This window comes from Dasypus novemcinctus, chromosome 18, assembly GCF_030445035.2.
Source record: "Dasypus novemcinctus isolate mDasNov1 chromosome 18, mDasNov1.1.hap2, whole genome shotgun sequence".
In the NCBI taxonomy this organism is placed as follows: domain Eukaryota; kingdom Metazoa; phylum Chordata; class Mammalia; order Cingulata; family Dasypodidae; genus Dasypus; species Dasypus novemcinctus.
Genome location: NC_080690.1, coordinates 33,798,984 through 33,822,037, shown reverse-complemented (window position 1 = coordinate 33,822,037; position 23,054 = coordinate 33,798,984). Strand labels below are relative to the sequence as shown.

General features: G+C 56.1%; 2 protein-coding genes across 13 annotated transcripts in view; both read left to right on the top strand.

Moving 5' to 3' along the window:
• Window positions 1-10,455, top strand: part of NLRC5 (NLR family CARD domain containing 5) — a 104,815-nt gene extending 94,360 nt beyond the window's left edge. For 9 of the 11 annotated variants that reach the window (XM_058279979.2, XM_058279986.2, XM_058279975.2 and 6 more), the window contains 13 exons: window positions 416-499; window positions 1,063-1,146; window positions 4,061-4,144; window positions 5,345-5,428; window positions 5,824-5,907; window positions 6,207-6,290; window positions 6,413-6,490; window positions 6,636-6,719; window positions 6,806-6,877; window positions 7,109-7,192; window positions 8,147-8,230; window positions 8,578-8,661; window positions 9,384-10,455. In XM_058279979.2, coding sequence (XP_058135962.1) covers window positions 416-499; window positions 1,063-1,146; window positions 4,061-4,144; window positions 5,345-5,428; window positions 5,824-5,907; window positions 6,207-6,290; window positions 6,413-6,490; window positions 6,636-6,719; window positions 6,806-6,877; window positions 7,109-7,192; window positions 8,147-8,230; window positions 8,578-8,661; window positions 9,384-9,477 — 1,084 coding nt within the window. In that variant the 3' untranslated portion in view covers window positions 9,478-10,455. Of the gene's footprint in view, window positions 1-415; window positions 500-732; window positions 925-1,062; window positions 1,147-4,060; window positions 4,145-5,344; window positions 5,429-5,823; window positions 5,908-6,206; window positions 6,291-6,412; window positions 6,491-6,635; window positions 6,720-6,805; window positions 6,878-7,108; window positions 7,193-8,146; window positions 8,463-8,577; window positions 8,662-9,383 lie in introns of those variants that run through there. The other 2 variants (XR_011646290.1, XM_058279987.2) reach the window with 2 other exon arrangements.
• An 8,856-nt stretch (window positions 10,456-19,311) lies between these two features.
• Window positions 19,312-23,054, top strand: part of CPNE2 (copine 2) — a 57,250-nt gene continuing 53,507 nt past the window's right edge. Inside the window, exon 1 of one of the 2 annotated variants that reach the window (XM_058279965.2) lies at window positions 19,312-19,538. The gene's annotated coding sequence lies outside the window, so the exon portion shown is untranslated. The remainder of the gene's footprint in view (window positions 19,539-23,054) is intronic. The other variant, XM_058279966.2, reaches the window with a different exon arrangement.

The following is a 23,054-nucleotide window of genomic DNA, read 5'->3' as shown; positions in this document are numbered from 1 at the left end:
CAGGGTCTGAACCGCGGACCTCCCATGTGGTGGACGGACGCCCTAACCACTGGGCCAAGTCCGTTTCCCTTTAAGGTATTTTTAATCGGCCTTCATGGTATTTATTCTTGCATTTCTATTTATGACCAGTTAAATGACAGTATAGTAATTTCTAACTTTGGCATAAAATGCTAAGTTGCTACCCGAATGACCGTGGCTTAGGGAAATACTCCCCCATCGCCTGCCCCTTCCCCAAGCTCTTTCTTGGTTTAATGACTCCGCGGCAGGTGAGTTTATTGAAAGGAGGGAGGGACCCCTTCCAGGGGCTCCCCGGAGCCACACCCTGGCCCCCACGTCCTTGCCCTCAGCCACCAGCCTCCAGAGCTTCTGAAACCCAGAGCTCCTGCCTGAACTGCTGCCCTTTGACCCCCACCAGGCTGACCTCCAGCCGTGTGAGCACCGAGGGCCTGGCCCACCTGGCATCCGGCCTGAGCCACTGCCACCACCTGGAGGAGCTGGAGTAAGTCACAGGATGGAGGGGTCGGGCAGGGGGGGCCAGCCTCAGGGCAAGGAGCGCAGGGGGCAGTGGGGCCTGCGGTCAGGGGGCAGTGGGACTTCAACTTCTCACATTTTCCTCACTGAAGTCCAGCGGTTCTGGGTGTGGCCTGGGGAGGCTGAGCCTGTATTCTTGATCCCAGTTTCACCCTGTCTAACTCATCTGTGAAATGGGCTCAGAATCCTTGCTCTGCCTAGGGTGACGATGGGTGTCGAGGCGGAGAGAAGCCTAAGGGCAGAAGGGATTACTGTGGGCACGCATGCTTGTGGGTGGGTATCCCTCGTCCCTTGGCTTCCTCTTTTGCAGCCCTCATCTGTGGCGTCCTTTCTTGGCGGGCAGTCAGATTAGTGCCGTGCCCCTCCTCCTGCGAGGACCCCAGAGCCCGGCCCCCGAGGCCAGAGACACCCCTGTGGCGCGTAGACAGGGAGCGTGGTCCAGGACCTGGGGTGGGGTGGGATGGTGGGACAGCTCAGCTCCAGGGGCCGGGCGGCTCGCCTAACCCTCGCCGTGTGCTTGGTCTCCTCCAGCTTGTCTAACAATCAGTTCAGCGAGCAGGACGCCCGGGCGCTGATGGGGGCCCTCGAGGGGAAGCGCAGACTGAGGAGACTCGAGTGAGTGGCGGCCGTGCTTCACGGGGGTGGAGGTGCCCAGGAACTTTTGCCTCCTTTGTGAACATGAGCATCAAGTCTGTAAATAGACCCAGATGAGCTAAAAGCTCTCCCAAGTCCTGGCTCTGCGTGCGGTCAAAATGCTTAATGGGAACAGAGTTTCTCTTTGTGGCAATGGGTAATGGACAGTGGTGATGGCAGCAGCACAGCACTGTGAATGCAATTCATACCACTGAAGTATATACTTGGGAGTGGTTCAAATGGGAAATGTTATATTGTATATATGTTACCACAATGAAAATTTTTTAAAAAGAAAAAAATTTGAAAAAACCCCTGCTGAACTCCTTGTCACAAGAAGGGTTCTTAAAGGTACAAAATCAAATACATAGAATCAGAAAGGAAAACGCTTCTACTGGAATGCAATTAACAAAACATTATGAAATAAACATGTTGTATCCTTACATATGTGCTTAAGTAACAAGATCTAGCTGCAAGTTTAATAACTACCATCATTTTAAAGTAGTGATAAATGCAAACTAATGTCAGGATATCTGTTAAAACTGTTATGTACTTTCAAAATTTCTGTGATTTGTATTGGTGACAAAATCGCAGGAACTACTATTTTTTGTTTACATTTGTAACAAGAGATGCTATACTATACTTTTTGCTAGAAGTTAGTGAAAATAAAGACGTATATTTTCCCATCCCGAATTTTTAAAAAAGATCCTTGACCACAGGAAACAGAATCCCCAATGCAAATCAACCCAGGTCAGAGGTTACTGGCTCATGTCATGGAAAATTACAGAATAGCTGACTTCAGGCATGGCTGGCTCCAGGGGCTCAGTATTTTTCAGGTCTTATTCTATCTTCTCCATCTTGGCTTCATTCTCAGACGGGTTCTCCCAGCAGCTACTCTATTAGCTTAGACAAAAGGGAGGGCCTTTCTCCCTGAAGTTACAAGAAAAGGCCCTAGGCTAATTCTCATTGGACTAGCTTGGGTCACATGCGCATCCCTACACCAATCAGTGGCCCCGAGGACGGACTATTCTGATTGGCCACACCTGGGTCATTCGCCCACCCCCTTCTCTGGACTGATGGGGTAGTATTTCAGGCTACTATTGACAGATGAAGGAGACTCAAACTCTGGACAAAATAAACCCCACAGATGTGCATTGCATGTGCCATCAGCCAACAACTGTTTCCTTCATAATTGGCAACTTTCACAATCACTCATAATTTGGAGTCACCAAACACCAGGCAGTGTCAGTCAAAAGGACAGGTTCTCATCCCACAGAGACCCCTGTTTAAACAGCATCTAGACAGAACACTTAACAGGGTACTTTCTGCTTTTAATCAGTCTGGTTTTCTGCTATCCCAAAATATATACTGGCTATAAAAATGCCATGATTATAGAAATATGCGACAACATAAATTCCCTGATGACGACACACCTTGAGAAAACTTCTGTGAGTGAGTCTGTGAATGTTTCTCCAGATTTTTTTTAACATATGTTTTTAATACACATATTTAAAAGACCTGTTGGGTTTTGCCCCTCCACCCTGAAATTCTCTCATTCCCCCTCGCCACCTCTTTGCTTGTCCTGAGAAAGGATTTAGGGAGCCCTCCCTCCCTCCACACACCAGCTATTTCTTTGGCCTCCTCCCATCTGCCTCCTTTCTTTCTGGAAGCTTTTACTGGGGGGATTGGGAGCCCAAGGGGACCCTTCATTGGCTCCTCCAAGCATCTGACCAATGTGGTTGGAGCCGTGCCCCCCAGCCAGGGCTAAGAGCTGGAGATACTGCGAAGAACAAGGCATCGCAGCCCGGGGCCTTGTCCTGCGCCCTGGCTTCCAAGGCACCCGGCGCTGCACTTTACCCCTCCTACCTGGTTGCCCTGTCTATACAGTACGCATAAGGACGCCTTCCGTGTCTGGGCAGGCAATGGTCCCCACTGCTCAGAGGCCTCCTCTGATTTCACAGCTGTCATTTCCGAGTCTGTCCTTCCTCCTCTCAAATCCAGCCAGCTTCTTCCAGCTGTCCACCTGGGGCGCAATGGTTAGGGGCCTGGGCCCTGGGCAGGAGCCATACCCCCTGGGGTCCACTTTCAGTGGAGTGACCAACCGTCCTGGCTTGCCCAGGACTGTCCCAATTTTAGCCCTGAATGTCCTGCATCTTGGAGAACCCTCAGTTCTAGGCAAACCGTGACAGTTGGTCACCTCTAGGTGACCTCTTCATGTGCGAGCTTGAGAAAGTTCCCTAATCTGTCTGTGCTTTGGCCTCCTCACCTTTGGGGATAATGGCAGTGCCTACCTCCTAGGCTTGTTGTGAGGCTTAAATGAGCAGCTACACAGTAAGTGCTAAGAGCAGGGCCTGGCACAGAGTTCACAGACCACAGGTTTGGCTCTTACTATTATTTCCCTGTCCCGCCCAGGCTGGGGGCCCGAGGAGCGTGAGCCCACGGGTAACATATGCTGGGTCCAGGAATGGGAGTCCTGCAGCCTGGGCTCTCTTCCTGACGCTGCCACTTGCCATGTGTGACCCCGAGCAAGCTTTCTAATTCTCCGAGCCTCAGTGTTCCTCGCCTGTTAAATGGGGTGATGAACAGCCCCACCTTCCAGGGTGGCCCCAAGCCCAGTCCTAGGCCTGCGGTTTGTGCTCCCTGTGTGGGTGCTGTCATCACTGATCAGTAGTCTGGGTCCAGCTGTGACTCAGAACATGCAGCTGCTGCCCGCGTGACCCTCGTAATTCATGCCCAGAAACGGCATGATTGGTATACATCTTTGTGCAATGTGTGGGTTTAAGAGGCTGTCCTGGAGGTCCCTGGGCCTCAAGCCCCTGGACTGGACAGGGCTGCTTTATGTGCCCGAGAGCTGACCGGGGCGATGCTAAGTCCTCCTCCAACCCCCCCCCCCCCCCAGCCTGAGCCACCTTCCACTGGGCTGCTCGACCCTGGCCAAGCTCACCAGAGAACTAAGCCACGCGGTCCTCCTGCAGAGCCTCAGGTGAGTTACTGGGGACCCCAGGAACGCCGGTGGGGACCCAATCCCTGGGTTGGGACCTCCATCCAGGGAAGATCCCTTCCAGAGCACCTCCCCGAGGACCCTCCATAGCTCCTGTCCTGGGATGTCCCGGGGGTCTCCCAGGTTGATGTCCACTGCTCGTGCATTCTAATGCTGCCAGCTTCCTCCTGGCTACACAAGCCCCCTGAAGGAGCTGGGCCCAAGTCCTGGAACAACCCTGGTTCAAACCTTAACACGCACACGAATCACCCAGAGTTCCTGTCAGAGGCGAATTCGGGGTTCCCAGGGCCGGGTTGCCAAGACTCTGTATTTCTAACAAGCTCCCGGGGGAAAAGGCTTCTACTGGGCCTCATGCCCCCCTTTGAGGGTCTAGACTCAGCTCTGTTGGCCTCGATTTCATCCCCTTGTGATGTCCAACCTCTGCCCACTTTGATAAATATCACACCCTCTTTTCATGTGATTTTTAAAATATGAAATACTGTTACTAAAAACTAGTGCAAGCAATGACAAAGCCCTGCTTTGTTTTCTCTAAACTCCCCACTCTGGCAAGAGCACAGTGGACCGGAAATGTATCAGAGTTGGGGGGGGGGAATTACATAGGACCAAGTCACTTTGTCCCAAATCAATTTACTGAAAGGCAGTTTGCTAACATTTGGTTTGTAAAAACAACAAACAAACCCTCGGGTATATACTTTAATATGGGCACGACCTTGGGCCTGGGCCCTTTTACTTTGGTTTTCCGCTCACCCCTGGGCAGGGTGAGGTCAGGGCACAGAAAAGACAACAAGAGGAAAACCCACTATTTGCATAGATTAGAACATGCATGAGTCCTGGAGAAATGATTTGCCTGAATTGCAGAATTTGCATGAGGCCAAGGCAAAGGCACCAAAACCAAAAGCTGCGGGAGACCGGCCTGCTCCAGAGTCAAGGGCACTGGGATTCCGTCTCCACCTTGCCTGAGTCACTGTGGATCTCTTGTCAGTCCCAGTTCCTATCTGGTCCTCGAATTTCCCACCTGGATATTGGGGACAGTCATTCCCACCCTGTTCACCCCTTCCCTACTGAGGGAGTGGCACTAGAGGCCCTGGATGTAAAAACCTTGAAAACTGTAGAGTTCCTAGCACAGCACCTGCAAATGCCTTTAGCTCCTAAGGCTCCGTTACCTGTTGCCCTCTTCTCCAGCCTGAGCACGAATGGCATTGGCGACGTCGGCTGCTTCCACCTCTCTGAGGCTCTCAGATCTGCCACCAGCTTGGAGGAGCTGGGGTGAGTCACCCGTCCCACCCCCAGACCCAAGACAACTAACTTTGGGCAGGGAAAGATGATAAAAACAAGACCACATGAGTGCATTCTCATCCCCTTCCACCCCCACTTCCACACTGTACATAATCCCAGGCCTGGAACCTTGGGACACTCAAAGGTAGGATGTGAGAATATTGATTGCAGCAGGAGGGATTTAGGTCAGACATCAGGGAGGATATCCAAAACAGAAGACAAGAGGTGAGAGTCCTGACCTGACCTGAGCTGACGGAGCTCTTGTGGTATGAGCTGAGGCCTTTCGCCAGAACTTCCACCTCCCTTTCTGTTCGGGGTGGGGTGTGGACAAAACAAGATGGGTAGTGGGCTAACGGTTCTCAATCTCCTGCTGTTCTCTCCCCCAGCTTGAGCTACAACCAGATTGGAGACACCGGGGCCCAGTACTTAGCTGCCATCCTGCCAGGCCTGCCTGCACTCCGAAAGATAGAGTGAGTGGCAATCCCTGCCACAGTGGGCCCACAGCGGCCAGACCACGGTTGGGGGAGATCCTGGCCCCCTAGATCAGGCCGGCCGCGTGAAGGCAGTGGGGGCTGGAGTGGTCCTGCTTCTGTGCCTGAAGCCAGAGCAAGCCCCCAGCTCCTCTCTGGGCCCTTCTGTCCCAGCAGGCTGGGAGGGCAGGGTGGGGATTGTGTCTTAGGACCCCTAAAGCTAGGGTATCAGCCCGAGCAGGTGCGGCAGTCGGGGGAGGGGGGTAGTATCACAGGATCCAATGTCTGTTCCCCCCCAGCCTGTCGTGGAACAGCATCGGCCCGGCTGGAGGAATGCCACTGGCCAAATCGCTCACCCACTGCAGGCGCCTGGAAGACCTGATGTGAGTGTCTGCCCTTTGTGCCCCCGCAGGCCCCCTCCCTCCTCTCCTGCAGCTGGCACAGGGCAGGGCAGGGGTCCTGAGTGCTGGCCCGGTGCTCAGCACTGGTGGCTCCCCTTTTCCAGGCTTGGCTGGAATGCCCTGGAAGATAGCACAGCCCTGGAGCTGGCTCAGGGGCTGCCCGCCCACCTAAAGGTCCTGCAGTGAGTGTCCCCCGCCCACAGCATGCAGAGCTGGTGGGGAGGGGGTCTCCCGGGAGCAGCCGGGAGGTGTCAAGGCCCCCCACGAGCTAAGCTGGCCCCACCTCAGGTAGACCCCCAATCCCCACACCTGGTCCCTTTTCCCCAGCCTGCCCTCCAGCCAGCTGGGTCCCGAGGGGGCGCTCGGCCTGGGCGAGGCTCTGGATGGGCATCCACGTGTGGAAGACATCAGGTGAGGAGGGGCCGCCGAGCCGGCGGAGGGGCCGGCCGGGGAGGGCCGGCGGGGGTTCCTCTCACGGGGTCACCTCTGTCCTGCAGCTTGGCAGAAAACAGGCTGGCCGGAGGGGTCCCGCTTTTCTCTAAAGGGCTCCCACTGCTCAGGAAGATGGAGTAAGTGGCCAGCCCTGGCTGCCTGGGGACCCAGCACCTCCTGATCCCTGCGGGTGGGGGGACCCCTTCTCTGGCTGAGCCTGACACTGGAGAAGGGGCGCTTTCCTGAGATCCCACGGTGCCCTGACAGCTCTGGTCCCTCCCACGCTGATGGCAGGGTGGGGAGGGGGAACCCGCTGGCAGGGCCCCCTGCCGCAGGCACCCTCCCTTCAGTCCCTTCTCTGTCCACAGCCTGATTTCGTGTGAGATTAACAACCAGACTGCCAAGCCCCTTACCACCAGCTTGATGCTCTGCCCAGCCCTGGAGGAAATCTTGTGAGTGCTTGGAAGAGCCCTGAGCGGGGAGAGGGGGCATGGGAGGGGAGGGGGAGGGAAGCCAGCCGGCCGTGGCACACCAAGTGGCCTGGAGCCAGGCCCTTCCTCTCCCGCCGCCCTCCCATCTGCAACTGGGGAAGGCTGATCTCGCTCAAAGCTCTTCTCAAGGAAGTTCAAGCAGGTGGTGTTGGGCAGCCCGGCCTGTCCATCTGTGGACGGGCGGGAGGGGAGATGGGCCAGGCGGCCTCCCAGCCTTCTGTGCCCTTGACCTTCCCTTGGGGAGGGTGGATGGACCGCCTGCCCTGGTTGCCTCTTGCCAATCTGAGGCGCTGGGAACCGCCTCAGGGGTTAACTAGACTGGCCCCAGGGCCCTAGCCACGGCGTGGAAGAAAATGCTGTTTCCTAAAGTCCAGGACACAAGTGTTGCAGGGAGAATTTGGGCTTGCACCCTGAAGCTTTTAATCCCTGCCCTTACACCGAAGCGAAAGTCTTGGATTAGCGCTAATTTACCATCAACACCTAAGACTTGTGCGTCTCCTTTGGCTGTAGACTCCAAGCTTGAGGGAAGACCTGGAGTTTCTTAAAGTGAAAAAAAGGAGGGCGAGGGTGGAGAAGGGAGAATCGATTTAAAGAAAGATGTCATGCCGATAGTGGTGCAGGAGGGGCAGGCGTGTGGGGGGACCTGCGGGGGCGCACACACGTGTTGGGGGCTTGGATCCCGGGGCTGTTTCTGTGGGCCTTGTGCTTCCAACTCCAGGCAGCCAGAGCTCTGGGGACAGAGCCAGCTCCTCTGCTGTCTGGGTCCTTGCAGAACAATGGACTGGGGTGGGGCGTGAGGAAGAGGCCAGGGTCTTCAGGGGAGGGCACACCGGCATCCCCGGGGGCCCCGCCCTGCGTCTCATTCCAACCCTTGACCTCTCCCTTGCCGCCCGCCCCGGGGTGCCCCCCTTGCAGGCTGTCCTGGAACCTCCTTGGTGACGAGGCAGCTGCGGCACTCGCCCGAATCCTGCCGCAGATGGGCCGGCTGAAGAAAGTGGAGTATGAGGGGCACATCCTGGGAAGGCAGAGGGGCGGGGAGGGCTAAAGGGGGATCCGTGTCCTGGGGAAAGCCAAGAGGCCACTGGGTTCACCCCCTGTCTTCCCTGCATCCTGATGGAGCTCCGGGCAGCTCCAAGCTCCTGCGAAGCGTAGCCCTCCCTGGGAGCTAGCCTGCAGCCCTCCTGCTGCACCTGCCGCAAGTCCACTGTTTGTTGGGTTCTCTGAGAAAATGGTATGGGGAGCCTGTAGCCCTCATCTCAGCCTGGGGAGGAGACTCGGAGAAGTTCCCCACCCCCGGGCTCATGCCAGTCTCTCTCGTTCCCCTTCCTCTGTTGTCTACTGGGAAGTCTGGAGAAGAATCAGATCACAGCTTGTGGAGCCTGGCTTCTGGCTGAAGGGCTAGCCCAGGGACCTGGCATCCAAGTCATCCGGTAATGAGGGCTCTCAGCGGCAGGGATGGTGGGAATGGCGAGGTCAGCCCACACAATCTAAGGGGACTCCCTGTAGGAGGAGGCAGGGCTTGAGTAACGGCCTATTGGCAGAGACTTTCACCATTCCATCACAAATTTGGCAGCAAGCAGATCTAGAATAAATCCCAGTTCTGTGGTTTGCCAATTATGTAACTTTGCTTCAGTAGCTCAGCCTCTCTGAACCTCAATTTCCTCTTCTGTAAAAAGGGGGATAATGATAGTATCTACCTCAAAAGGATAAGAAGATAAAGCATGGGCCCAATGCCTGGACATAGTAAGCAGTTAAAATGGTAGCTGTACTCAGAGTCACCATATACAGCTGTAAAGGTTGTACACTGCACAAGGGCATTGCATCTAAGAGGATACCATTCACAAGTAGACAGTAAAAAAGTGTCTTATTCTATCAAAACTAATACATTATGACAATATTGGGACAACCAGAAGTTAAGTTTCTTGAAAAGGGGGAGTCATTTCCTTATTTGCATAAATGTGAATCCAGCATGTTCCTGGCTGGGATTATTAGCTCCCAGGGGAGAAGACTGAGCAGGAGAAGCCAGGAGGTGGCCACGGGGCCCCCGTTTCTCTCGGGGCCTCCGTCTTTCCATCTGTGGGTAGGACCGGGACAGAGGCGAGAGGATGGTGGCTGGCTCGCAGAGCTGAGTGCCTGTCCTTGTGCCCTGCAGCCTCTGGAACAACCCCATCGCCCCCGATGTGGCCCAGCGTCTGCAGAGCCAGGAGCCCAGGCTGGACTTTGCCTTCTTTGAAGATGGGCCCTAGTCACCTCGGGGTGCTTGATGATTCTTCAAGACCCTTGGAACCCAGCCCAGTGAGGCCAGCTCCCGCCCTCAGGGCCATGGGCTCGGGAAGGAGCCTCGGTTGGATGCCCCCGCATCCTGCCCGAGGAGGAAAGCACACGTCTGTCCTGCTGCAGCCCTCCGGGAGGACTCTGTCTGAGCCAGGAACCTCATATGGCCAAAGGGATATCCTGCATCCCATCACACGTGTGACAGTCGGGGGCATGTGGCACGACGTGGGAGTCGTGATGTGATGAATGACATAGAAGGTCACATGTGACAGAATGACCTCTTGACATGGAACTTGGAGTGTGACACAGAAGATGCGTGATGCGTGGCCAATGGCATAGGTGCTGGTGCCATAAATGGCAGGACACATAATTTGTGGTTCATACATGATACATGACATATGTCCATGGCATCCGACAGGAGGCTAGCCCACTAATTTATTATGTCTTTTGTTTAAACCAAATGTGTATTTATAGATTGCACTTCCAGAGCAGCTGAGCCAGGGAGAGCCCCCCTCCCTGGGCTGTGAAGGATGGAGGGAGCAAGCACTGACCTATCAGTGGCCCAAGAGCCAGAGCTCTGGATCAAACTGGGGGTTCAGCCAGGAGGCTTCTGGATGAGTCCCTTCCTGCTCAAGCCTCAGTTTTCCCATCTGTAAACTGGATGTCCCTCTCCTCTTTGAAATGCTGGCTTCCAAGGACAATGAACCCAGGTCCAAGCCAGCCTGACCTTGGGAGTGGATAGGCACAGTCTGACCTGTATAAGGGGCCCAGAGGTTGGCACTGCTAAGCAGACAAGGCCACCACCGGCTCCAGCCACTACCTCAGTACATTCCAGATTAGCCCTCAGGGGCTTCACACATTACACGGTGTTCTTGTTACTTCTAAGAGAGACCAGAATAGCTCTGCTACACTCTAAGCCAAGTTTGGTCAATAAATTGGATGGTCTCCCAGCCTCTGAGTCTCATGTGCTTGCCACACCCACTGAGGTCAGCAGTGACTCCACCTGCCCAGGCGACTGGAGAGCAGGGCAAACATCAGTGAGGTGTGTTGAGAGGAACACTGGCCTTGGGGTCCAGGCACATGGGTTCAAGTCCAGACTCTGTGATCACGTGCCCATGGGCAAGTCCCCTCCTGGCTCTGGACCTTACCTGCAACATGAGGGTGTTATGGGTACTCAGGAGTGTTTGTTTTTTTTCCAGGAGTATTTGATACACCATATTTAAACCCTTTTCTGAATCAGTTGTCAGTATTTAAAATTAGAATGCTTTACATAAAAATCCAGGTTTTCAGTTTCTCTTAAGCGCTAGTCCAGCATTCCCACTGAACGGTCACCCACTGGAGCTACCTGACTGAGCCCTTTAGATGGGGACACACTTTCCTCAGTTTGCCACAGGCCCCACCGCTCCCTATTGCATTGTCCCCACCCACCTCCTCCTTTTTTGCTTGCCTAACCCTTGTGGGAGCCTGCAAACTCCTGGCCTAGAGGCTTTCCACTGACTTGTGGGCATTAGGACCAGGGCTTTGGAAGTCAGATGAGCATGGAATGGAAGATGACTTGGCCCCTTGCTGCCTGTTGTCATGGGCAGAAACTGTTTCTGTATGATGGATTAGCAACACCCCCCCACCCACTTGTAGGACTGTCACGGGGGGCTCGTGGAGAATCTGGTACAAAGTAGGTACTCATTAAATGCTAGTTCCCTTCCTCTTTTAGGGTCGAATATCATACGAGGTGGGGAGATGTTTGAAATGATGGAACAGCACCCTAAGTCCCTCGCCTGCCTGTGGGCAGAGAACTGGACAAGCCCATCTCAGGGGAGCCAGAGCGGAGTCCATTGGGAAAAGCAGGGCCAGCAGGGCGCAGTTGCCCATGAGCACCACTGGAGGGCAGGCTGGCCCACTGGCCATTCCTGAGCTCATTGCCTTCTCCCTGGGTCCCAGAAAGAAGCTAGGAGGCTAGGAGGTGATGCTAAGTGCGCTCCCACCTGGCCCAGGAACCTGGGATGTCCTAGCCTGGTAGTGGCTCGCCCAGATGGCTCAGCCCTGACCTTGGCCGCCCTCCACCTTGTCCCCGGCCCCCGCCAAGCATGAGGAGAAACTCCTCCGGCCGAGTGCCAAGCACCCACACCCCACACGGGGACACCCTTATCGGACCAGGGTCAGGGCGCACCTGGCACCGAGGGAAGACATCAGCCTGGTTATGGGGGAGGGGGCAGGCAGGCAGAGGACCCAAGAAATTGTCCCGGAAATCCTGGACCCAAAATTCCATCTCCCCTTCCTGGGAGGATGCCGAGGTGACCGTGGGCCCCTCAGGGCACCTTCAACCAAGGTGGTTGGCGGGGGGCCACCTCCCCTTGCCCACGACTGGAGGACGAGTCCCTTACAACCTGGAGAGGCCGTGGCTGGGGCAGGCACCGCCGAGGAAACAGCTGGAACCAGAAGCACGGGCCAGGGGAGAGACACACCGGGCAGAGCCCAGAGCTCGGGGAAAACACTCTCGTTCTTTGCTGCTTACTCACATTTTCCTGTTCCTTCAGTTGTGTCCCAGTTCTAAACTCTAAGACACTTTCGGCAGCTGCCCTGAAATAATCCACAGAGTAATAAGCGCTGCAGAGCTGGCTGGGCCCACAGCAAGTTGGTGTGAAAACACCTTGTCTATTTTATGTAAAAACTTCCTCTCCTGCCACCTGCCTGCTTAGAGGCCTTTCCTGTTTTTCTTTCCAACACCAGTGGGGGCCAGTTTCCCTGCTTCCTTCTCCCCAGAGTGAGCTCAGTCTAAATGTATGCATGAAAACAAAATTCAAAGAAAAATAAGGCTGTGGGCCAGTAAGCAGTGTTCTTATTTTCAGTTCCTGAGTCTTCTCATCAAGAATCTCATCAGGCTGGTAAGTACCCATGTTTATCTGCAAGGCTGAGATAATCTCATCTTGCTATCTTATCACTTAGCCTCCATCCTGTGCTCTCACAGACTGAATTCCACTTTTCTGGTGCAAGTCACAGAATCTTCATGTAGTCCCCACATACCAGGATCCAAGCCTTCCCAGACTGCCTCCTCTAGCCTACCTGCAAACACACACACCTTTCTGAAATCCACTGCCATCACTTCTTTTTTTTTAAGATTTATTTCTCTCCTCCTCTCCACCCCCCGCCCTGTTGTCTGCTCTCTTGTGTCCATTCACTATGTGTTCTTCTGTGTCCGCTTGCATTCTCTGTGGAAATGGGAATCTGTGTCTCTTTTTGTTGTGTCATCTTGCTGCCTCAGCTCTCCGTGTGTATGGTGCCACTCCAGGGCAGGCTGTGCATTTTTCACACGGAGTGGCTCTCCTTGCAGGGCACACTCTTTGCACATGGGGCTTCCCCACACAGAGGACACCCCCGTGTGGCACAGCACTCCTTGCACGTGGCAGCACTGCCCGTGGGCCAGCTCACCACACGGGCCAGGAAACCCTGGGTTTTAACCCTGGACTTTCTATATGGTAGACAGACGCTCTCTCAGTTGAGGCACATCTGCTTCCCAACCATCCGCTTCTCAAAGTAGAAAAGTACAGTTATAGAGCCTCCCAAGTCCTTGAATCACCTGTGAAGCTTGTTAAGCAGGTTCTGATTCAGCAAGTCTGGGGTGGGGCCTGAGATTCTGCATTTCTTTTTTTTTTTTTTTTCCTGTTATCCTTTTTTTCTTAATTCATTTTTTAAAAATATTACATTCAAAAAATATGAGGTCCCCATTCACCCCCCACCCACCCCACCCCACCACTTCCCCCACAACAACACTCTCCCCCATCATCATGACACTTCCATTGCATTTGCTGAATACATCTCTGGGCATCGCTGCACCTCATGGTCAATGGTCCACATCATAGCCCAGATTCTGCATTTCTAAGAAGCCCTCAAGTGACCAGTGCTGCAGGTCTGTGGACCACACTTTGGTTAGTGACACTATAGACTAGTGAGTGGTTTGTAGCCCAGACTGCACATTAGAATTGCCTGGGGAGCTTTTAAAACTACCAATTTTTTTCCTCATTTTTTAATTATCTTTTTATTTTTAAAAGATACATAGATCACACAAAATGCTACATTAAAAAATATAAGAGGCTCCCATATACCCCACTCCGCATAACCCCCCCTCCTCCCACATTGACAAGTTCTTTCATTAGTGTGGTATAGTCATTGCATTTGATGAGTACAGTTTGGAGCATTGCTGTAAAGCATGGATTATAGTTTATGTTGTAGTTTACACTCTCTCCCAGTCCATTCAGTGGATTATGGCAGGATATATAATGTCCTGCATCTGTCCCTGCAATATCATTGAGGACAACTCCAAGTCCTGAAATGCCCCCATATCACACCTCTTTTTCCCCCTTCCTGCCTTTAGCAATTCTCATGGCCACTGTCTCCACATCAATGATACAATTTCTTCCATTACTAGAATCACAATAATTCTATAGTAGAATACCAGTAAGTCCACTCTACTCCATATTTTATTCCTCCATCCTGAGGGCCCTGGGATGGCGATGCCCACCCCACCTCTAAATCGAGAGGGGGCTTAGATCCCACATGGCTGATGGATGGGATTCTCCTGCTTGCAGTTGTAGACTCTCTTGATTCCCTGGTGTGGTGGTTGACCATCCTCACCTCCCTGTTAGCTGATGTGGGTAAGTCCAACGAACCGGAGAGTAGGAGTTTCAAGTCTGCTGAGGCTCAGGGCCCAGCTGGCACATGGCCAGTTCAGAGATTCAAGTCTCCTGAGTATACACCAACCCCAGTGCCTACCACGGGTTCAGTAAAAGTGACAGAAGAGGCAAGTGTAGAAAGGTCTCATCTGAGTCCAACTCCATCACACTCAGGAACACAAATTCCAAAGTAGGGCCCACTGACAAGGCATGAATACCAGAGCCATCTGTCATGACCGTAGGACCTGGGTGTCATCATAGTCCTCAGGAGTAAAAACTACCAAGTTTAAAATAAAGTCTTTAGAAAGCTCCCCAGGTGATTCTCCCGTGCAGCTCCAGCGCTGACCCACTGGGCTGGAGTCTGCTGCCTCTGCGGGCTGGGGCAAGCTCTGCACCTCCACCCCTTGTTTTGCCCTGACAGAGAGTGGGGGTCCTGGTAACCCTCCTTCACCAGATGAGGAAACTGACACCCAGAGAGGTTTTTTTCTAACTTGCCCAAAAGCACACAGCCAGTATAGAGTAGCATCTAGAATCCAACCTGGGTGTTAGCCCCAGGGGCTAGCCGGATTTTCCATCTGTAAAATGAGGGGATGAGCAAAACGATAAGGCACAAGGACCTCTTTCTTTGGCTACAAACTTGACCTTACCATTAATTTCAGTATTCCCTCGGGGAGAGTTCTGAATCCTTGATCACCGGCCCTGCCTGGTTATTTTTGGAGAAAATCACTACCTGAAACCTCCTCTAGACTCCTGACTACCATCTCAGCAACACTCTCCCCGGTCACTTACAAATGAGAAAAGTGACGCCCAGAGAGGGAAAAGACTTGCCTGAGGTCACAAGAAGGAAGGGAGGCCTCGGCGGGCTGGGGGTTGACCTGGCCTGCGGATCTGTGTTCTCCTCGGATTGGAGAGAAGCCTGGGGCAGGGTGGGTACCCTTCCCGGGCCCTGCTTCCACCCCCGCCGGACACACCCTCTGGATGCCTCCGGGACTTCCGGGGAAAGCCCTTGGCAGTAGTCCGATAAGGTCTTGCAGGGCTGGGTCCAGGAAGTTCCAGGGGACAGCTCGTCCTCCGCCTCCCAAACACCTCAGTGGACATTCCCAGGGGGTCTCACAGCCCCAGAGTGGGATCCTGCCTCCTCCTTGGGAGCCACATGCTGCACACACCCCTGGTTACCTAGATAGCGACCTTTGCCCTGAGGAGGAGGTGACAGAGGGGATCCTTCCAAAGAACAAAGGCCACCTGGGGTCCCTGGTTTAGCAGCCTTAGGTTCTCCCACACCCTCAGCCTGACTCCTGCCCCCGCGGGGCTGAGGGCCGAGGGAGGTGTCTGGGGCTGACTGCCGGGTGGGGGGAGGCCTGGCGCCCTGAGCCTGGGTTCTGAGTGGGATCCAGCCCTGCGTTAGAGCCACCGCAGCTCTTGAACTTAAAAATAGCCAATAACACCACACTACCACGCTCGAGCAGCCCCACGGCCCCACCCCTGTGCTAGCCACGTGAAGGGGCCTGTCTCACTGAATCCTCACAACCATTGCAGGAAACAGGTTCTGGCTGTAATCCCATTTTACAGAGAGGGAAACTGAGGCCCGAAGGCTTGAGTGACCTCACCCTGCCCGTATTGGCAGCCATGACCCATGCCTGAGATCCGGCATGGAAGTCCCCCAGGTCCAACTCCAACCGTGGGACCCTGGAGGGGGGCCTCCACCACTGCACGGTCTCTTTATCAACCCCCGGGTGGGAAATCACCTTTTCCAAAGATGGCCCCCTCAATCTCTCCCATCCCACATGCTCTTCTGACAAGGTGACGGCGACATGCCTCTCACGGAAAGGTGGGTGTGTGCTGCCTCCTTTTCAGCTGAGTGAGCCTGTGACTACGGTGGGAGTAACGTTACGGGCTTTCCAAGTCTCGGCCGTGCAGAAGATGGTACATCGTCCACCTCGTTCTCTCGGGAACCATGTGGCGAGGAACCAGGCCACACAGAACGGTCACAGCTGTGGTCCCAGGTGACAGCCGGCATCAATTGCCAGCCTTCAAATGACTCCAGCCGCAGGCAGTCTGACTGCAACTGTGTGGGAAATCCCAGGCAAAAACCGCCCTCGCTGAACCCAGTTGGCCCCAGAACCGTGTGAGCCAACAAGGTGTGGGCTGATTTGTTAGGCAGCCCACCCTCTCCTGCCCCCACACCCGATGGCCGCCAGGGCCTGCTAGGGGGTAGGCACTCCTTCTACATATCTGAAGGGTACAGGCAACCCCAGCTGTTCTGGTCAGTTTACCTAACTGCCTGGACTGTGAACACAAACACCCAGATGGCAGGCATGGACACACATGCACGCCCAGGTGTGGGTCTAGTTGGGAAACTCAGGCCTCCCACTTGTGCACAGAGCTGTCTCCAGGGCGGAGAAAGACTTTGTTCAACATTTTGCAAGAATAACCTTGCATTGTGTGTGATTCAAGGACCTCCACAGTGTGTTGCCAATCTATGGTAACACTTGGCCTTAACCAGCTGAGCTCTGGTCCCTCCTGATCCCAGCCTTTTTAAAAGATGCTTTAGGGAGCACTTGCTTCCCACATAGGAAGTCCCGGGTTCAATCCCTCGTGCCTGGGAAGCAGATGTGGCTCAACTGATAGAGCGTCCGCCTGCCACATGGGAGGTCCAGGGTTCAAACCCAGGGCCTCCTGACCCATGTGATGAGCTGGCCCATGCACAGTGCTGATGTGCACAAGGAGTGCCATGCCACGCAGGGGTGTCCCCCGCGTAGGGGAGCTCCACACACAAGGAGTGTGCCCTGTAAGGAGAGCCGCCCCACGTGAAGAAAGCGCAGCCCGCCCAGGAGTGGCACTGCACACACAGAGAGATGACGCAGCAAGATGACGTAACAAAAAGGGACACAGATTCCCGGTGCCACCTGACAAGAATGCAAGCAGACTCAGGAGAACACATAGTGAATGGACACAGAGAGCAGACAACCTGGGGCGGGGAGGGGAATAAAAATGAGTCTTTAGAAAAAAATCCCCTGTGCCTCCTAGAAACAAAAAAAGCAAAACAACAGGCAAACAAATGAAAAATCCAACTCAGGGGAGCTGATATGGCTCAATGTTGAGCGCCAGCTTCACACACACGTGGTCCTGGTCCAATCCAGCCTCAAAAAAAAAAAAAAAAGCTTTATTGGGAAATAAGTTACATACCATAAAATCCACACGTTAAAGTCTGCAAACGATGGCTTTTAGTATATCCACAGAGAAAGAAAGAAACCCTATACCAACAGGAGCCACTGCCCGTCCGCTCCTCACCTCAGCCCCTAGTAACCTCTACCTGCTTCTTGTTTCTATGGATTGGCTTATTCTGGACATTTCTTATGAATGGAATTATGCAATATATGGCGACTTCCGTGACTTCTTTCATTTAACATGTTTTCAGGGTTCATCCATGTTGTAGCATGTAGCAGTACTTCATTCTTCCTTTTTATGGCTGAATACTATTCCATCGTATAGGGTAGACCACGATTTGTTTATCCACCCATTCATCAGTTGAGGGGCATCTGGGTATTTCTGGTTTGGGGCTGTTATAAATAATGCTGCTATGAGCATTTGTTTTCATTTCTCTTGGTAGATACCTAGGAGTGGAATTGCTTGACCCTTGGCCTTTGTCCTCTGTACCCTTGGCTAGGAATCCATTATCTCCCTCCCTTCACCCAGCCCAACTACCGCATCTTTCAGGGTCCTAGAAGCGTCGCTGACTCCCACGGCGGAGGGGGGTCTTCTGTACTCCCAGCTGCCCACCTCCAACCTTGGCACTTTTCATATAGTAATAGGATTGCCTGAGTCCTGATCTCACCCCCCCCCCCCAGGTGAGCAATTTGAGGACAGGGACTGTCTGTTTTGACTTGCCACCATCTACCCCAGTGCCCAGCACTCCTGGGGCTGGGAAAATGAGAAGGATTCTGGAGACGTGTAACCAGGGGAGGCTTCCTGGAGGAGACGGGGCTGGAGCTGGGGCTAAGCTGGGTTGGTTTGCTCCAGGGCTGGGCTGAAGGCTTAGAGTGGAAGAAAGAAGAGGCGAGCTTGGAGAAAAGCAGGACGGATGGGAGACAGGCAGGCGGAGAGAAAAAAAGATCAGAGCCGCGGCGGGGCTGTTTGGTGACAGGCCCCTCCAGGCTGCGAAGTGCCAGTGACTCAGAGTGGAGCGGCGGCGTGCGTCTCCCAGTTAACCCTCGCCTGCCAGGAGTGGAAAACCCACCACCACAATGCCAGCCATTGACCCTCGGTCGCCCAGTCGGAAGACTCTGGACGCTGCCTTGAGCTCCCGGGACGGCCTTGGCCGCACCCCCCTCCCCCGATCTGCTCAAATGAGGCTTGCGGTCCCATTGCACAGCGGTGAACTCCCGCGGGGGTTGAGGGTAGGGAGCACGGAAATACAGCAGAGGGCCAGCAGCGGGAGCGGCCGGCGACAGCCGCGTTTAAAAAGCGGGGCCTCTCCTAGGGAAAAGGAGTCCTTCCCAGCAGGGGAAGCCTCGTCTCCAGGGACTCAAGGACCCGCCTCGTTGCCCTCACGCTGATGAGTCACCGGCCCCCTTCAGACCAGTCTTCGTCGTCTATCAGAGAAATATGTGTCATCTTCCCAACCTCTGGCGGCAAGAAAATACCGAGCTCTTTTGCTATTGAAAAAAATAAATAAAAAGGAAGAAAACACTGCGGTCCCAGTGCTGCCCGATACTGCTTGGAAGCCAGCGCTGTGGTGTACCCCCGAGGGCGCAGCACAGCGCTCAGCAGTGCTTGGGGTCGAGGCCGCAGGCGGCGCCCCGGGCGCAGAGCGGAACCCACCCCTCGGTTCTCACGGGATGCCCTAGGCGCGCGGTGATCTGAACTCGCAGGTGCCCGAGGCTCGGGCGAGGCTGGTCCCAGAAGGGCGCGAAACCGATTGGAAACCCTCAGGATTCCGGCCTCGAACGCTCGGGCCCCCGAGGCACCGAGCGCCCCGAGCGCCAGGGCGCGCCAGCCGCGGGCTCGGAGCGGCGGACGGCGGGCGGGACAGCGCCCCCGCTCAGCGCGCTGCAGAGCGCTCGCCCCTCCAGGAAGCGCCCGCCTCGCCTCCCCATTTCCCTTCCCACACCCGCCCCCCTCCCCGGCCGGAGGGAGGAGCCCGAGCCGCCGCCGCCGCCGCCGCCCGCCCGGCCCGGCTGGAGGACCGGACCCCGAGCGGCTGGGAGCGCGCGCGAGCGGGCCATGGCGGCGCGGGCAGCGCTCTGAGCCCGTCCCGCGTCCGCGGGCCTGGAGGAGCCGGGGGAGTGCCCGGGGATGCCCCTGCGGCCGGGAGCGCGGGCAGCGGCGGCCGCGCGGTGAGGGCGGCGGCGCCCGCGGGACGCGCGGTGAGTGGGGCCCGGGCGGGCGAGGGGCGGGCGGGGCGCCCGGGCGCGAGCGCTCAAGTTCGGCCTTGGGGTTCGGCTTCCGGCGCCAGTGGCGAGTCCAAAGGAAACTGGGCACCGCCTGGAGGGGCTGCGGCTTCCCCAAGCCCCCACCAGCCCCGCGCACCGGGACTCCGGCGCTTGGTCGACTCGGCTCCGCCCCGGCCACGCGGGGGCGCTCCGGAGTCGCCCGGGCTGCTGCGGAGGGACAGGCGGGGTGCGGGAGGAGGGTGGCGCCCGCGGGGTTCCGAATCCAGATGTTTGAGGGCCCCTCCCACCTCCCTGAAGAAACCTGAAGGGCGCCGGGAAGGTGGAGTCCCCACGGCAACCGCCGCTGCTGAAGGCTTGCGGTCAGGCTGGCTCCTGGCAAGCAGCGCCCCCCACTCCCCGCCCCCCCCCCCCCCCCGGGGCCCCTATCCTTACTCCCTGTAGGCTCTTCTCCGCCCCCAGGGAACTGCCCGACGGCTAGGAGGGCTCACTTTCTGCCCCGGAAGGGGGAGTGGAGGGGTGGGGGCGGGGCAGCTTCCCCGAAGTCGGGTGTGTTTGCAAACTAGTTTTTGCGCAAAAGCTGTCTGGCACCTGTGTGTTTTAAAGGGGGAAGGGGGCCACTGAGAGAGCAAGGCCCTTCTTCCTTCCTGTTGCCAGAGGCGTTGCTTCTCCGCAGATAGATGGGTGCCATCCCCTCTTCTTCTCCCACCTCATCCCCTCACTCAGAAGGGGTCTGGGGTGGGGGGGGAGGGATCTGGGAGAATTCTCCGAGCTGCCTGGTTTTGTCTGCCCTGAGTGTTGGCTGCTTCCGGGGCTGAGCTGTTACTGAGGGGTGGGGGCTTTTTCTGCCCTCAGCACCCAGAGCTCCCGTGATCGAGGCCAGGGAGCCCTTCCTCATCCGGAAAACGGGCATTTTAGCCGGGCTGTGACCTTACAGGCGGCTGCCGCTGCCTGCGGAGAGCCTTGATGAGGGCCCCCCACCCCCGGCCCTCGTCTGAATGCCCACCTCTGACCCTACCTGGCAGCAGGCTCTCCGCCCCCTGAGCCTCGGGGTCTTCATCTGTACAGTGGGCTAATCGCAGGACCTGCCTGGAAGCTGGGTGCAAACTTAAGGGCCCTGGGAGAGGTGCAGTGCCGGTTTCTCCAAGTAAATAACCAGGGGCTGCGGACCTCCGGTTCTCGCCCTCCACCACTTCCTGCCGCCATGCCTTGTCACCACCTGGGCTCAGGGGTTTTTACACCAGTTAAGTGAGAACAACCAGGACACGGTCCAACTTCCAGGTTGCCAGGAGGCCCAAAGCAGGGAGGTGGGGAGCGCTTCAGAGGAGCAAGTCTGGCGTCAGTGGTGGTATTTCAATGCCCCTCCCAATTGGCCATGAGAAAAACTCCATAGCATAAGCCAAGAAGAGGCTGGAGATGGAGCCTCCATTCTGTCAATTAGCCGTAATACTGTGTGTGTGGTCTCTAGGGTGAGTGTACCGTCTTTAAAGGTAGCGGCAATGATCTAACTAGTTAGGAAGGGCTTGGGGGCCAGCACCCTGCCTGGGACCTGGGAAGCCCTCTCCGTAAACATAACCGCCCTCATTATTGGTGGGAATATTCATAAGCCTGTTGTGGGTTACTGCGGTCAAGATGCCTTCTGGGATTTTCTCAAGCCAACCAGTTCCTCCTTCCCTGGCCTTCTCCCTCAGGGAGAGGAACCTTGGACTCCAAACATACAGGGGTGACTTCTGGGCTCTTCTGGGGGCCATGGGTGTTGAGGGTCTACCAAGCCCAGGTGTGGAGACCACAGGGTTGGCAAGTCGGGTCCAGGAGCCGCCGTTTCCCCCACCTTGGTCTGGCAGTACTGGGTGCTAAGAGGTGAACAGAAAACAAACGCGCATTCTCTCACAATCCCCCTGCTCCTTGTGGGAGCATGGAGCATGATCCCAGGCAGGTCCCCAGCCCCGGGAGGCCTCGGCCCTGGGAAGCCCCAGCCCAGGGCCAGGGTCTCAGCTGCCTGATGGAGGTCTCTTCCCTCTCCCCCGACTCTGATCCCTGCAGACAGCCCTGGGGCTACTGAGTCAAGAGGAAAACTTTCCAGGAATCCAGCCTCCACCCCCCACCACTTGGAGAATGTGCCTCCGCTAGTGGGCGGATTCTGTTCCCGGGACTCTGCCCCATGACGTTCTCACTGTCCCTCCGCGCTGCAGGACCCTGGGCTCCACGGGAGCCGGGAGGCCGGGCGCCCTGGGATCTTGGCAGGCAGCAACTGAAGAAGGCGACGATCATGCCCCACCCCTCACTGTCCATACACGAGATTCCCTGGATTAGTGGAGCTGTGGCTCCCTGAGACCCTGCAGTGTGTAAGGACTGAGCTGGGGTCAGAGGCGTCCCCAGGCTCCCAGCCCAGTGTCTCCCCCCACCTCCTTGGGCCACCTGGGTGGGTTCAGAGATACTGCCCTGCCCTGTGTCCTGGAGTTTGTCCATTTGCCCTGCCTGTACCTTCTTGAGAGGAAGGATTGCAGAACTGTCCTGTCACTGCTATCCCCCATTGTCACTGTCCCCCATCACCACCATCCCCCATCACCATCCCCCATCACCACCATCCCCCAACACCACCCCCCATCGCCACCATCCCCCATCACCACCATCCCCCATCACCACCCCCCATCACCATCCTTCATCACCACCATCCCCCATCACCACCCCCCATCACCATCCTTCATCACCACCATCCCCCATCACCACCATCCCCCATTGTCACTGTCCCCCATCACCACCATCCCTCAGCACCATCCTCCATCACCACCATCCCCATCACCACCCCCCATCACCACTATCCCCATCACCACCACCCCCCATCACCACCCCCCATCACCATCCTTCATCACCACCATCCCCCATCACCATCCTTCATCACCACTCTCCTCCATCTCTACTCTCCTCCATCACTGTCACACCTCCCTGTCTTATTTTTCTGGGACTAGTCACCACCCTAAATAATCATCTTACGTGCTCAATTGTGCTCAGTGTATCTCCACCCCTGCGCCCGCCCCGAGTGTCGGCCCCATGAAAGAGCGAGGGCACTGTGCCCCCCAGGCTCAGCAGGGCCTGGCACGCTGGAAGCTCGGTCAGCGTTGGTGAGACGAGTGACGCCTGGAGCCTGCCCCTCGTCTTAGCCGTCTGCTAATCGGTCTGTGATGGAGTGATGGCAGGCCTGCAGGACGTGCCCCTTTGGGGCCTCCACGGGGTCCCTGTCTCAGCCCGCTGCGTGCTGGGGGACTCTCAGGAGAAGGGACCAGTGCTGGCCTGGGGCACAGGAAATGCACACATCAGGGGCGGGGAGTGCAGTGGACATGGCGGCTGCTGCGCTGCGTGGGGCTTCACCTTCCACCGTCACCGGCCCGTCCAGGGGCCTGAGGTGCGTGGGAGAGCACGCCCCTTGTGGCCCGGCCAAGTCTCTCCACCTCTCTGACCTCAGTGTCTCCATCTAGGAAATGGACATCCTAA